Source organism: Trachypithecus francoisi, unplaced genomic scaffold (assembly GCF_009764315.1).
Source record: "Trachypithecus francoisi isolate TF-2019V2 unplaced genomic scaffold, Tfra_2.0 Lachesis_group11, whole genome shotgun sequence".
Taxonomy (NCBI): Eukaryota; Metazoa; Chordata; class Mammalia; order Primates; family Cercopithecidae; genus Trachypithecus; species Trachypithecus francoisi.
In genome coordinates, this window is record NW_022681456.1 from 124,787,275 (window position 1) to 124,801,964 (window position 14,690).

Genomic DNA, 14,690 nt, shown 5'->3' on the forward strand with positions numbered 1-14,690 from the left:
TAACTATTTTCCTGAGTTTCAGAAAAGCGGACATATGTTCCCAAGTAACTTGCAAGGTACTATGATGGATGCCCTTTAAACACAATGAATGACTTTCTAGCCCCTCTGGGACCTGGTGACGAGCTCTTCCCAGCTCTGAAGTCTCTGATGATGATTCATTTAGCTCTTCCCCCTGCCATTCACCCAGAAAAATGACCTTGCAGCACAGTCAATGATGCAAAACCCATACCCGTCATGCTGTACAAGGCGGCAGCAGAGAGGGAAAGTCTTCCCTGATACCTCAGCCCATCAGCAAGGGCAGAACCCAAATAGACTGGTGATTCTCCGAGGGGGTGAACTTCCTTTTCTGTTACTTGTCAGATTCCAGGTTAATGTTTTGCTATTACCCCAAGTATAAAAAAAAGAAGAAAAATATCTCTATCACAGATCATGTTTCTAAATCTTAATATTTCTCCAATGCCTTTTTATCGCTAGAAGAATCCTCCTGTCACCGAAACAGTCTCGCCCAGGCCACACTGTCCGTTCCATTGCCCCCGCAATGACAGGAAGTGTGAGGAGGCGGCTACGAAGCACACAGTTCAGGGGTGACACAGTGACTTTATGCTGCTTGGTTGACGATATAATCCTCCCAGAGGCTTCCTGTTGTAATTCCCTTCAATTCTTCAGGCCCTTCAATTAGAGTTCCTCTGGTTACCACATCGTGTTTACCCTCTGGTCTAAGGTCAACTGTTGAATTTAGCCCTCTTGGTCTATGGAATATCAAAGTCCATTCTCAATGGGCCCAAACAAACCTTTTTTGGCTTCTGGTAAAAACTGCCCTCCTGAAAGCCACGTGTCACAGTGAACAGGTCAGATTTCCCCTCAACTCTTCTTCTCAGACCTCTGCTTTCCTAAGACACCCTGTTAGGGCAACCGCCATCCTGAGAGAGTTCTCCTGTCCTCAGTTTGTAAAATGCTAAGTCTCTATTCTGTAGTCATTTCTCATCACTAATCATTCTTTGGGAGGAGGAATATTTTCTTTTCCTTCCCCTAGAAAATAGAAGGGAAATTTTCTGCTATGTCATCTTGGTACAGAGTTCAATCTAATGAAAACATTGTCACAAATTGATCAAAACCACCAGGAAAGCAGACAAGAGCATGCTCAATTTCTGTAGTTTTTCTTTTTTGTTGTGATAATATTGCATGATACAAGTGAGTATTAAAGGAAAATTAACTTTTAGTTGACATATTGAAAAATACTATACTTAAAGAAGATCTTAAACAGCCAACTCAAACTGTTGTACATGGACTTCTGAATAAGTTGGGGTTTTTTTGTTTTGTTTTGTTCAAGACAATGTCTCACTCTGGTTGACCAGACTGGAGTACAGTGGCATGATCACAGCTCACTGCAGCCTTGACCTCCTGGGCTCAAGCGATCTTCCCACCTCAGCCTCCTGAGTAGCTGGGACTAAGGCAAGCACCACTATGCCTAGCTAATTTTTACTTTTTATTTTTGTAGAGATAGGGTCTCCCTATGTTGCTCACACTGGTCTTGAACCCCTGGGTCAGTATTCCTCCCACCCCAGCCTCCCAGTGTTGGGATCACAGGTGTGAGCCATGCACCCGATGAGATTTAATGAGTTTCTTTTTTTCCTTATTTTTCCTTTTTTTTTTTTTTTTTTTTTTTTGGCCAGGTAAGTATTAATGAATTTCAAAACTAGAATATGATGCCTTACACTTGTGATCTTCATACTAATCCACAATATTCAGTAAATCGCAGTTGGAAGAGAGAAGAAAAGCTGAATTCCCTGTTTTCATGACAATTAAATTAAATATTAGTTGCTAGATGCCCAATTTCAGTGACATAACAGCCTTCTCATCCCACTCCCCTTCTATAATTCTGAGGGTTTGGTGTGGAATGAGGTAAGTCAGCCAAAATTTGCTTATAAACATACTTTATTGTACATAGACAGTGGATACTGAGAATGATCAAGTAAATGGAATTTTGAACAGGTAAAGAGGAAACAAAGGATTAAGGTGTCCCTGTGGAATAGTGCAAGATAGGAGTGCCCCACCCATAGTGTTATCTACAATAGGTACTCAGGGGAAAGGACCCCAAGGAGTCAGACCATGAATGTATGACCAGCACAATTCTATGATCAAACTCTACCTCTACTTCCAGCCAGACATCTCAACAATCAAGTTCTATTTAAATAATTCCCTCCTGTCTTCCTTTAGTCATGATGAAATAATGAGAATATCATAAGGAACAGAAGGCAATGCATTGGTCATGCCTCTTGGAGAGGCTGGTGGGATGTATCTGGATTAATCCTTACTGGGGGTGCTATTTTCCTGCATAGTCTTCTTTATCCAGTCAACATAGTTCTGTACCCGTGTGTAGAGCCCATAGGTCCCACACTGGGGTCCCCAGGACACCAGGCCAGCTACGTAGAATTTGGTCTTGTCATTGGGATCCTGTACAGCAAAGGCCCCACCACTGTCCCCTTTACAGCTATCCATGCCCTTCTCTCCTCCAGCACAGATCATGTTAGGAGTGAAAACATAGGCCCCTGCATCTGCTTTGGGGTTTTCCACTTTCACTTCTCTGCACTTTCTTAAAGGAGCTACAGGTAACGTTGCCGCTTTGAGGCGAAGAGCGCGATCTCTCTTCTCCGTTCGGCCCCAGCCTGAGATCAGTCCCAGGTCCCCATCCATGAGGTTGTAGTCAGAAGAGGTGCCTGGTAGGTAGATGGGGGCGACGGTGGGTCCCATTTTCACTGGGTCTTTCAGCTACACCAGTGCAATGTCATCATCAAAATTTATTCGTGCTTCTGGGACTTCCATCCTGGATGAATAAACACACGCTCAGGAATGAGCATCTTGGATTTTGCCAGCCATGAGGTCTGCACTGAGGTGGACCCAACATACATTGTTGGCTCCTGGTTTCCCTCCACAACATGAGCTGCCGTCAGCACCCAGTACTCATCAATGAGCGCTCCACCAGCCCACGGGTTGTCAAAGAAGACTTGCCAGGGGAAGTTTTTAATATCTGCATCGGATCCGCCAATTATCCTCTGTTTTCCTTCAAAGGGTTCTCTGGGGACTCCACAGATTAGGAAGGAATAAAAAAAAAAAAACCACAGGGAAGGAGTAAGAAATGATACTGGCTTCCTGCAAATCCTCCAACCACTCAAATAATTTTACCTGCTAGGTTGCAGGGTTCTCTAGTACAAAATGGTCAATCCTATTTGGTCAACAAGCTCAATACCTGACCCACCCTGGTCTTACCTAAACACCCCGCTTTGCCGATGTCATAGCAGGCTCATGGGAGAGCTCAGTTAACCAGAAGCAGTGTGTGAATCACTGAGTCCAGATGCACTAGTGCCTCACGCTATCCACAGTGTGACTCACAGCCCCTCTGGGGGCAGAGGTCCCCATTCCACCTCCCAACTCAGCACGTGAGGCCGGTGCCCAACCAAGAGCCAGTGCTGGAAACCCTTTTCTCACACAGTTGGTGGAGGAGGGAAGCTTTCTGCCTTCTTCAGATGCCCAGATCAAACTTTAATCGCCTTCTTTACTGGAGTCCTAGTGGCACCTGAGTCCCTCCTACTAAACCACAGGTCAGCCTAGGAAGTAGAGAGGGGTCCCTTCTTTGGCCTTGACCTGTCACTCCCAGTGACTGGTGCCATTACCATTCAGTTATACTAATAACTGAATTCAAGTGAAGCTGCTTACCTAAATCCCTTGCTAGACAGCCGGGAGGGACTCCAAGTTGAGCACAACAGGCTTTGGACTTAGACAGACCTGGGCTCAAAGCTGGCCTTCGCAACTTGCTAACTCTGCGAACTTGCACCCACCCATTGACCGGTCAAGTAAGACTAATGACACCTAGCTCACAGGGCTGTTACAAGGACGTGAATGAGATAATAAACACAACAAATAAGCTTGGTCTTTAGTTCTCAGTAACAACCAGGATGGTCTTTATCCTACTGGATTTGCCCCAGCCTTCTGCTACCCAACTCTGATCTTCCTCGTTCCTTGAATTCCTCGATATCTTGCTGCCATATAAACGTTTAATATAATAACTAGGTTATTTAACTAGTCTTGTTTCTGAGTGTTGATTACTCACTCTCAGCTTTCAGGCCCTGTTTTTAGCAGTTATGTATCTTCTCGCTGCAGCTACATTACCAGACAACAACTGTCGCTGGCTCATACTTATATTTCCTTGCAGTCGACCTGGCTTCAGTGTAGCTGAGGAGATTCCCCACGGCCCCGACAGCCCATGGCACAGTGCTACTGCCACCTCACTGAGCTGGACTCTGGCAGGCCACTGTTCAGTCCTTTCCCAAGACAGTTACAGCTGCTTTCAGAAGGTGACTCCCATTCACCCATGCCTATCATCTCTCCCCAAGCCTCGGCCCTCCTTACCTGGAACACATTTTGGCAGCTCTGGGCTCAGCGCCTCATTCACCCAGCTCCCATTACCAGCACACTGATACTGCCCTGGAGTAGCACAGAGAACACAGGCCACACTCACCACCACATCTTACCTCTTCCATCCATCCCACAGCCCGCTCTGTTCCTTCAGAGCCTCAGCTCCTCTGGGATTCAAGTAGTAAATCAGATTAAATCAGCCAGAAAAAATATCTTCCTCCAAACAATCCCTCAGGCCTCTAGCCCGCCAGGGGAGACAAAGGGAACATCTCCAAAGCAGAAGGAAAGAAGGCATTAGGAAAGTGGGAAAAGAAAATACAAAGCAATGCGGAGAATGTATAGTGTCTCATCCAGCCCTTCATCTAGCACAACCAAAGCCTCCACATCAAGAAAGCCAGTCAGTGTAGCTTGCTGGCTTGAAGCGGAAGGCATTGCTCCTGTGGGCTGTACATGAAATAACTGGTCCAAAGGTGGGTAATCCCACGGAATGGATGTTACAGGGGAATTCCTGCGGCAGCTGTGAAGCTGAGCTGGTGACCTCTATGATTCCCTGTGACTGGTGCTGCCCTGAGCGTGCCCTGCTCCATATGAAAAGTGTATCTTTAGATGAAGCTAAGGGGATGAACAATGTCTGGCCTATCGCCTTCATTTGTCTCCAAACTCTCTCTGGCACAGACAGATTATACGATTTATCCTCCAACACCTTCTCACTCTCTCTCCTCCAGTAGAAGAAACCTACCATTTCCTCCATTTTCCATGTAGTAATATGGCTCCTCACAAGTGTAGCGGGTGACAGAACCAAACAAAGTGCTCTCTGGGTCTTCAACTTTACCATTCTCAATGGATTCAGGAAGGCCACAGTCCACAGCTACCAGACCAAGGAAGGAGAACGACAGTCAGGACAGCCACTTCCTCCAAGGAAGAGTCAAGGGGCCAGTTTCACCCTCACTGCTTCCCCACCCCATATCCACAGGCACACCTGGGATGAACCTCCCCACACCAGCCTCTCTGTGGCCATCCTCCCCAGCTGGCATCTCTCAGCTCTCTGGCCCACTGAGATGCCAACTCAGATGACCCCGTGAAAGCTGTAGTGAAGAGCCTGGTTCTCAGCGATTGGTGAAGGCCCACTGGAAGCCACAAATGCACCCACGTGGGGCTATTAACTCAACCTATCCCATAGCCCCTTCCTTGGAAAGAAACCTGACGATCTAGTTGGCCTGGGAACAGCTTCAGGGCTGGACTGGAAAAGCCTCCATGACTGGCTTCCCTTCAAAAACCCAACCCACTCCCTCACATGCCTAAGAGGAAACCATGCATCTGAATTGGAATGTGCTGATCTTTCCATTCTCTCTGAGAGAAAAAGAAAGACTTCCACTTTGAAGAGACACGTACGTTGACATTTCAGTTTGGAATTACTCCACTTTCCATTGCTTTGACAAGTCGAATAGAAAGATGTTGCACCAACACGTCCCTGGAGAATAATAAACATCACCACTTATTTCTGAAGAGAGATATGGGAAACCAAAATCAAAACTGGAATTGATCTCTGGCCTTGGATCAATGAGGAGTCCTCACCACAAGAAGCTTGGGAACATCTTAGCAGACTGACCCAAAGCACTCAGGAGATGAGGCTGACAGACAGCTCTGCCCCAACGTGTCAACTCCCCTTCCCCAAGAAGACTGAAGGCAGAGAGAGAATGCCAAGCTGGCAAGGGAGCTCTGTGACTCACAAGGGAGAACTACAGATCTTAAGCTGTTGTGTTTATGGGAAAGGCGTTATACCTTGATCACACACTTACGTTGGTAAACAACTGGACAATTTCAGTACACTCATCCTGATCTGGGGCCAGGGATTAGGGAGAAGCCAAGATGGTACTTTACCTCCACAACTTCAAACCCATCCAGACAGGTTATCCGCACCACATCTCTAAACACATATTTTGCCTTCGCAGGCTCCCAAACAGAAGTGGGAGTTTCTTCTTTAGGACAGGGGATTGCTTGAAGGAACAGAAGTTGGGGCAAGAAAAAAACATTACTAAATAGTTGAAGACTCTCATTCTATTTACATCATTCTCACACTTTCTAAAATCATTCAGTTGTCCTCATTCCTGATGCTTAACATTCCAATACAGCAGATGTCTAAAATCATATGGCATTACCAACTAAACACCCCCAAACTGTCTGCACTCTCAGGTCTAGTTAAAGGATTACTAGGGGTTGAGGCATTCCTAGCAACCATTGACTGGTTTAGATTTTCCTGAGGAAGTGAAGTATCTCAGGATACTATCAGAACAACAATCTATCTGTTTTTCAAATTATTGTTGCTTTGTTTTTGTTTTGTTTTAGAGACAAGGTTTTGCTCTGTTGCCCAGAGTGGACTCAGACTCCTACTTCCTGGGATCAAGGGATCCTCCTGCCTCAGCCTCCCCTGGTAGCTGAGATCACAGGTGCTTCCATTGTGCCTGGATCATCTACCTGCTTTGATCCCACATTATTTGGGGACTTTGATATCACCAACCAATGAGGCACTTCTAGGTTACTCACGATCTCCATGGTAGCGAAGTTTCCAGCCCTTGTTTTGCCCTGTTAGATCAGTTTGGAAGATGATATTAAGAGCATTACTCTTGGTTTCAATATTTAGTGGCCCAGGGAATCCATGACCGCAGTAAGGACCAAATTGCTGATCTCCTGCAACAAACTGAACGAAATGATGAAATCAGAAGAGGGAAAGAACTAAAGGAAAGAGGTAAAATTCAGGGGTGGGAGATAAAAATAACAGAGGCATTAAATGTCACATAAAATAAGAAGCAGCAAACTAAGGGTCAGGAGAAAAGATAATTTTATCTTCAGGCTGAGTGCAGTGGCTCACGCCTACAATCCCAGCACTTTGGGAGGCTGAGGTGGGAGCATTGCTTGAGGTCGGGAGTTACAGGCCAAACTGAGCAACATAGCAAAACCCCATCTCTGTAAAAAAATAAATAAATAAATAAATAACAATAAAAATATTAGCTGGGTATGGTGACGCATGCCTGTGGGCCTAGCTACTCAGAAGGCTGAGGTGGGAGACTTGCTCGAGCCCAAGAGTTCAAGGTTACAGTGAGCCATGATTGCACCACTGCACTCCAACTTGAAAAATAGAGCAAGACCCTGTCTCAAAAAAAATTTTTCTTTGTCTTCAGGGAGAGATCTCTTTGTGTAAGTTGAGGGTGGGGGTATTAATCAACTGTCACGCACAACTAAACTGTCAAGGCAGTTTCCCTGAGTCAGCTGGTTCCACATCAAAATCTTCTCTCTGCACAGTCACCACCACTTGGAACCCTTCCTCCAACCGGATCGGGTATTCACACCTTGAGTTCTCTGGATACGGTTTGGGATAATTGGGACTTGCAATCTCCCCAATCAGTGCAGTGAATACATCCCCACTGCAATTAACTAAGAGAGAAAAAGTGAAAGGGAGAATCAAACACAGCATCAAGCAAAGGAATTCCTGTACTATTCTATGATTCCTTCTCTCAGAAACTGACAGTCCTCCATTCAAACTAACCTGAGATCCCCGCCCTAACTGGAGGCATGCAGCAATTACACATGCAGTACATATCAGCAGGAACACCCAAGCCCTATTAGGTTTCCATCACTCTGCTTAGGATGGAGCCTTTTCTGGTTATGAACAGCCCCCAGTAGACTCTTTACAGGCATCTATCTCTCTTCTCCAATTAACTAACTTTACCCTGTAGTCTTATCTTCCTCCCTTCTTGTGGCTTCATCTCAGCTTACGAGTAACTAAGAATAGATGCCAGTAGTGAGTGATATAATGGACTCTGTGGACTTAGCACTGGGGGAGGTTGGAAGCGGGACGAGAAAACTGCACATTGGGTATAGTGTACACTGCTCGGGTAACAGGTGCAATAAAATCTCAGAATTGAACACTAAAGAGCTCATCCATGTAACCAAAAACCACCAGTACCCCCAAAACTATTAAAATTCTTAAACATAATACATACATAAATAAGTAAATTTAAAAATAAAAAAGGAATAAGTGCCAAATGAAGGCTGGGCCTAACAGAAGTTGGAAGGGTGGACAAAGCCCTTTCTGAGTCCCCAGTCATTCCAAATCCCAAGGAACATGCGACCCTCTTGATACCAAGCTCACCTCCACAATCCTTCATGTCACCATGGAGGAAATATTCCGGGGGGCAGGAGCAGAAGTAACCACCAATGAAATTGTTGCAGAAGTGGCTACAAGGGGCATCTACAAAATCTGTGCATTCATTTATGTCTACAAAGAGTAGAGAGAGGCTGAGGTCAAGAACAAACACCAAGAAGGAAGAATGAGGTTAAACCCAAAACCATAAGGATAAGAAAAAGTAGAAAAGGCCTATTGCTTAAAGATCCCTCAAGGATCACATTTCAGGCTGGTATTATTCTATATTACTCTCCTGACATATGGTTCCAGAGTTGAGCCCTACCACTACACAGCTATAAGGGAGCTCATGTGTGTGTGTGTGTGTGTGTGTGAGACATAGCCTCACTCTGTCACCCAGGCTGGAGTGCAGTGTGTGGTGTGTGTGTGTGTGTGTGTGTGTGAGAGACATAGCCTCACTCTGTCACCGAGGCTGGAGTGCTGTGTGTGTGTGTGTGTGTGTGTGGTGTGTGGTGTGTGTGACATAACCTCACTCTGTCACCAAGGCTGGAGTGCTGTGTGTGTGTGTGGTGTGTGTGTGACATAGCCTCACTCTGTCACTGAGGTTGGAGTGCAGTGTGTGTGTGTGTGTGTGTGGTGTGTGTGACATAGTCTCACTCTGTCACTGAGGCTGGAGGGCAGTATGTGTGCATGTGACAGAGAGAGAGAGAGACTCACTCTGTCACCCAGGCTGGAGTACAGTGATGTGATCTCAGCTCACTGCAACCTCCGCCTCCCAGGTTCAAGCAAGTCTCATGCCTCCACCTCCCGAGGATCTGGGAACACAAGCAGCACCACCATGCCTGGTTAATTTTTCGTATTTTTAGTAGAAACAGGATTTCACCACGTTGGTGACGCTGGTCTTTAACTCCTGGCCTCCAGTAATCCACCCGCCTCAGCCTCCCAAAGTGCTGGGATTACAGGCATGAGCCACCATGCCCGGCCTAGGGAGCTCTTAATGTCAGAGATCCTTGACTTTTCTCATGTACAGAGCGTTTCAGCTCCAGGGATGGCACTCTGCAAGGTAAACATCATGACGATGTCTTCTGCAAGGAGGAATCAGTACATTCATTGCTTTATATGATGTTGGTCCTTCTATCAAATCTAAACAATAGTTTGGCTTTATGAGATGTCCTAGCTTCATTTTAACCTGGAGAGAGATACAGAAGTACCCAGAATTTGAAGGTTTGAATGCCATATATTGAATGGGTTTAAATACTACACATTCCTCATGTGATTCTTGGCAAGTTATTAACTTTCCTAGTCTATAGTTTCTTCATCTTTATATGGAGCAAATAACACCTACATTGAAGGGTTAAAGTGATGATTGTGTTAAAATAGGAAAAATCCCCGACACATACCCAGTTTACAGTGGCTCTCAATAAATTACTGTGTATTATGTAATATGTGTTATTACCATTATCATCATCACCACTAAGATATGATCATGCATTTGAATTTCACAAAAGTGATTTATGGAGGGACCAAGGCCAAGTCAACACTTTTTGTATGAATTACAAACAGAATCCTCAATCAACGTGTTGCTCAGTGGATTTCTCACTTCTAATCTTCTAGCTGGGTCAATATGGCATATGCAGAAGGGTGAGCCTTACCTGTGGCAACATAGTATGCAGCAAATCCCGTAAAACGCTCTTCATTGGAAAAGTCTGACTTAAAGATCACCTGGAGTTTGTTGTATGGGACTTGGAACTCTTCCACAATTGGAGAGTGGGGATTGTTACTGGTCCTCTGTCCACAGAGCCTCCCTTCTTCAATGTCTCCTGATTATTATCCTGACATTATCTAAGAGAAGAGTCAATAACAACAAAAAAAAAAGCTAGGAAAGGGTAATATTTTGGTATGGAGGTAAGAGAAGGGACAGAGAGAGTAGAACATTTATGCCTCTAAGACTTGACTTCAGTTCACTGTGAGTACAGGTATCTCTCCCTCCCACATGCTTATTCTACTACCTCAACCCTGGTCTTCTCTCTCTATTCTTTTTGTGCTTATAACATACCTGCACTGAGTCATATGCACAGTCCTCTGACAGCTCTATGTCCAGATGGGTGAAGTGGAGGTGAATCCCATACCCTTCAGGAACTTCTATGTCTCAAGATTTCTCTACCTCCCTGGGGTATGCCTGAGGATAGTTAGGGGACAGGATCTCCCCATACATGGTAGGCTCAGCATAAACACATGCCAAAAGGGAAAACAGGACAATGCACCTGAAAAAAAAAAAGAGGTATAGATTGGTGTGGGACCCAGGCACTAGCAGCCTAGGACAGAAAGCGCTATTTCTCAGAGGCAGAAGAAAGGGGGAAGAAGAGAGGCAGTCGGTCGGCCACTGGGAAGAATCTTAGGTGCATTTTGGGAGGCCGAGGCAGGCAGATCACGAAGTCAGGAGATCGAGACCATCCTGGCCAACACAGTGAAACCCCATCTCTAACAAAAATATGTGGGAGTTCAGTTAGGGTGGTGGGAAAGAGGAAATAAACACAAGCCTTCTTGGAAAGCCAAGAAGTTTGCACAGCTTTTGTGAAAGTCTTGGCTGAAGGCAGCTGAGTTCTCTTAAAAACTCAGGACATAGATACATAGGAGCATACAGGACTTTATCTAAAGAGCTTATTTACTCATGTGGTCCTAAAAGTAATCTTTGATCACTCGCAGGCAGGATTGCTCTCCCGGGGTGAGGGCGACCAGATTAATGACCCACAGGCGTGTTGACTCAAAGCCTTTGCCGTTAAAACTGTGTTAATAAACGTCTGCAGAGCCAGCTCGTTGGGGCTGTGGCGGCTACTCTTTACAGCACCTGCCTCGGTGTCTCTGAGGGGCCAGGACCCCTAGCTGCTGTTTCACTGAGTATCGGTGTGTCTGGGTACGTTATTCATCTGTCTGTGGGTCAGGGTCTGCGGGACGGACCCCAGAAGCTGGTGCCCTGTGTGAGGAGCATCTCTGCTGATGCTCCCAACGCCCACGGATGGAGGCAGGAGCTTCTTTTACTAGGGGAAGGCAGGGACCCTGGGACAAGCGGTCTGAGAAGGAAGTGCTGCCCCACTGAGACAGGGTTGTCTGGGGAAGGAGAAAAGGGACAGCCAAATGACAAGGAACGTAAAAACGTCCTACATTTGTTTTCCAGAGTTCGTTTGGGATTATGTTCCCCCGATTACTGAAAATCCAAGCTATCTCCCCACAGTTCCTAAAATCTTGCTAAAATTGCTTTAATCCTGAAAACAGTGGTAGGTAAGGGGGTGAAGTAGGGGTGGATGGGGTGAGCCTAAGAGAAATAGGTTGTCTATATTCTGCCTTTTTTTATGCTGCCTTTGTCAGCCTCTATCACTGCCCCAAGCCCTCCTACGTGACGTTTTCTGCCTTTCTTATTTCCTCCATCGAAGCTCTGCTCCTCGTTCATAAGGATTTTACCTTCAGAAGCTGGTAGGAGGCCGGGCGCGGTGGCTCAAGCCTGTAATCCCAGCACTTTGGGAGGCCGAGACGGGCGGATCACGAGGTCAGGAGATCCAGACCATCCTGGCTAACACGGTGAAACCCCGTCTCTACTAAAAATACAAAAACTAGCCGGGCGAGGTGGCGGGCGCCTGTAGTCCCAGCTACTCGGGAGGCTGAGGCAGGAGAATGGCGTAAACCCAGGAGGCGGAGCTTGCAGTGAGCTGAGATCTGGCCACTGCACTCCAGTCCCGGGCGACAGAGCGAGACTCCGCCTCAAAAAAAAAAAAAAAAAAAAAGCTGGTAGGAGCAAGTGGGTCAGTCCCCTGTCTCCTGCCAGTGGGCATGCTGGGCAACCCCTCCGGCCCCCAGGGACAGCAGCACAGGGCCTTGATGTTCCCTCTGCAGGAACCTCCTTGTTAACCAACAGCTACCACTCTGAGCCTATTTCTTTGCCTCTCCTTATTTTGCCCCTCAGGGGCACTCACCTGCACAAACCCAGGGACCTGGAAGGACAGACAGGATGGGGAGGAGGTTCTTCAGTGTATGCCTGGTGAGTAGCCACCTGCCAGCACCGTTCCCCCAATAAGCCTCAGCTGCGACTGGGACCTACGAGGCACAGGGGTTAAAGGAAAACCTTAGAATAGAAAGGAAGATAAGAAGCAGAAGGTGAGGAAGAACAGGGCAATCAAGAAGGCCCAGAAAAGAAGAGGCAGGGAGCTTGTTCCTCATTCTTCAGGGGTCAAGGTATACCTGAGGAAAAGCATGAAGGAAGTTAATGAGATGGACTAGAAAAGGAAGAAAAGGCTGGAAGCGGTGGCTCACGTCTATAATCCCAGCACTTTGGGAGGCTGAGGCAGGCAGATCACCTGAGGTCAGGAGTTCAAGACCACCCTGGCCAACATGGTGAAACCCCATCTCTACTAAAACACAAAAATTAGCCAGGCTTGATGGCAGGTGCCTATAATCTCAGCTACTCAGGGGGCTGAGAGGGGAGAATCCATTGAACCTAGTACACAGAGGTTGCAGTAGCCAGGATGGCGCCACTGCACCCAGTCTGGGTGACTGAGCAAGACTCCATCTCAAAAAAAAAAAAAAAAGGAAAAAAAGGAAAAGAAAAGGAGGAAGAGAGACCAACAAGCTGAAGTAAGAGAAAACCCTCTTTTTGTGCCATATGTTTTAAGGATCTACAGACAGGCTCTCCATTCCTAAAATATCTCCCTACCTAGATGCCACACATGCCAGAAAAATCAACCATTTTTTAAAAATTTGTATTGAGATAAAATTCATGGCTGGGCGCGGTAGCTCACGCCACTCTCCAAGCATGTTGCACAATGCCAAGGCAGAACCGAGACTCCCTACGATGGATGGAAGAGCTTCAGCTAACACTGACCTCCTTACCTGTTCCCTCTGCCTCCGTTATGAACATACAGTGCACACACACACACACACACAACACTGCTGCTGCCAGAATATTAATGTGCAGTTTGTTACACGAGATTCCCCTTCCTTCTCGTCCTCTGATCTAGTCCTTTTCCTTCTCCCCTATCTTTTGTCTTTCCTGACCTAACAAGGCTATGGTTCATATCCTGATCCCATCACAGACCAGCCCTCCATTAGGTTCAGTCCTCAGCTCTGACACACAGGCCTGCTGGAAAAACCCTACAAGTGTTGGTGGATCTTGCACCTTCTGTGTGCCTGCTGTCTAACTACTGATGACTTGGTCACTGCCTGATGGGGAACTGCATCAGCTCTGTGAATTCTTGCAATCTATTGCCTGGGAAAGTGCCTTGCACATTAAACAGGTAGCCCATAAATGGATGAACGGGGGTGAGGGCAGAAGGGTGGAGGTTGGAGGGATTAATCTAATAAAGGAAACAAGCAGAACAGCCTACAAAGGCTTAAGAACACAGAGGCCTGCTCTGCAGCCCAAGCCCCTCTATGGGGTAAAGTACCATCAGATATTTGGTGCCATGAAGAGGTGATGAAGAAAGAACACAAACACAGTGTTTCTTCACAATTCACAGTTCACAAAAACAGTGAAATTGTTTTTTATTTATTTTAACTTTTAGAGACAAGGTCTCACTGTGTTGCCCAGGCTGGTCTCGAACTCCTGGGCTCAAGAGATCTTCCCACCCTGGCCTCGCAAAGTGCCAGGATCACAGGCATGAGCCACCACACGCGGCCAAGAGCAAAATTTTTAAAGCAGGACACTATGGCCTGATGGACAGGAGAGACTAGAGTCCCTCCTCCCTCCCAGGGGCCTGGCTCCATCTCAGAAAAACCAAGTCCTTCTTGCTCCACACCCGCACCCTCGGCTTCAACCCTGGCAGTTGTGTTGAGCAGATGCTGAGGAGATGGGGACATTTTACCCCCTCCGCAGCTGCCCCAGAGGGTCTCAAACCCAGGGCTGATTTAGGGCTGCCCTGACATGGCCATCCCTATTCTATGTCCATGTGTCATTCATGGCTAAAGCAGGCCAGGGCCCCAAGGCAACCAAGCTCCTCTCTCTTCTGCCCACTCCCACGTGCCCTCCTCTGCCCCAGTGTTCCTATCATTACATCCTGGGCATGGAAACCCAGGCCATTCTTGAACCAGGGCTGTGGGCTGAATGATGGCAAGAAGAATGAGGTCAATGGGAAGGGACAGCCCAGAA

General features: G+C 46.7%; 2 protein-coding genes across 2 annotated transcripts; both read right to left on the reverse strand.

The window, feature by feature from the left end:
* Positions 1-1,917: 1,917 nt before the first annotated feature.
* On the reverse strand, positions 1,918-2,791 carry LOC117090595 (complement C1s subcomponent-like). Its single transcript, XM_033222977.1, has one exon. The coding sequence runs from the start codon at positions 2,749-2,751 to the stop codon at positions 2,305-2,307; it is 447 nt and encodes a 148-aa protein (XP_033078868.1). The 5' UTR covers positions 2,752-2,791; the 3' UTR covers positions 1,918-2,304.
* LOC117090594 (complement C1s subcomponent-like) lies at positions 1,918-10,372 on the reverse strand. Its single transcript, XM_033222976.1, has 9 exons — positions 10,207-10,372; positions 8,564-8,689; positions 7,648-7,845; positions 6,958-7,111; positions 6,295-6,410; positions 5,806-5,884; positions 5,153-5,281; positions 4,408-4,482; positions 1,918-3,091 (listed from the first exon to the last, which is right to left on the reverse strand). Exons 3-9 carry the CDS (start codon positions 7,690-7,692, stop codon positions 2,799-2,801), a joined length of 891 nt encoding a protein of 296 aa, XP_033078867.1. The 5' UTR covers positions 7,693-7,845; positions 8,564-8,689; positions 10,207-10,372; the 3' UTR covers positions 1,918-2,798.
* Between the last annotated feature and the right edge of the window lie 4,318 nt (positions 10,373-14,690).

Excerpts from the sequence above, each read along its gene's own strand:
- LOC117090594 (XM_033222976.1), bottom strand. The coding sequence starts at position 7,692 with ATGTGGAACCAGCTGACTCAGGGAAACTGCCTTGACAGTTTAGTT. Across the intron at positions 6,411-6,957 it reads ACTTCGCTACCATGGAGATC|CAATCCCCTGTCCTAAAGAA; the intron begins GTGAGTAACCTA and ends TGTTCCTTCAAG. Across the intron at positions 3,092-4,407 it reads GCTGCCAAAATGTGTTCCAG|TCTGTGGAGTCCCCAGAGAA; the intron begins GTAAGGAGGGCC and ends ATTCCTTCCTAA.
- LOC117090595 (XM_033222977.1), bottom strand. The coding sequence starts at position 2,751 with ATGGGACCCACCGTCGCCCCCATCTACCTACCAGGCACCTCTTCTGAC.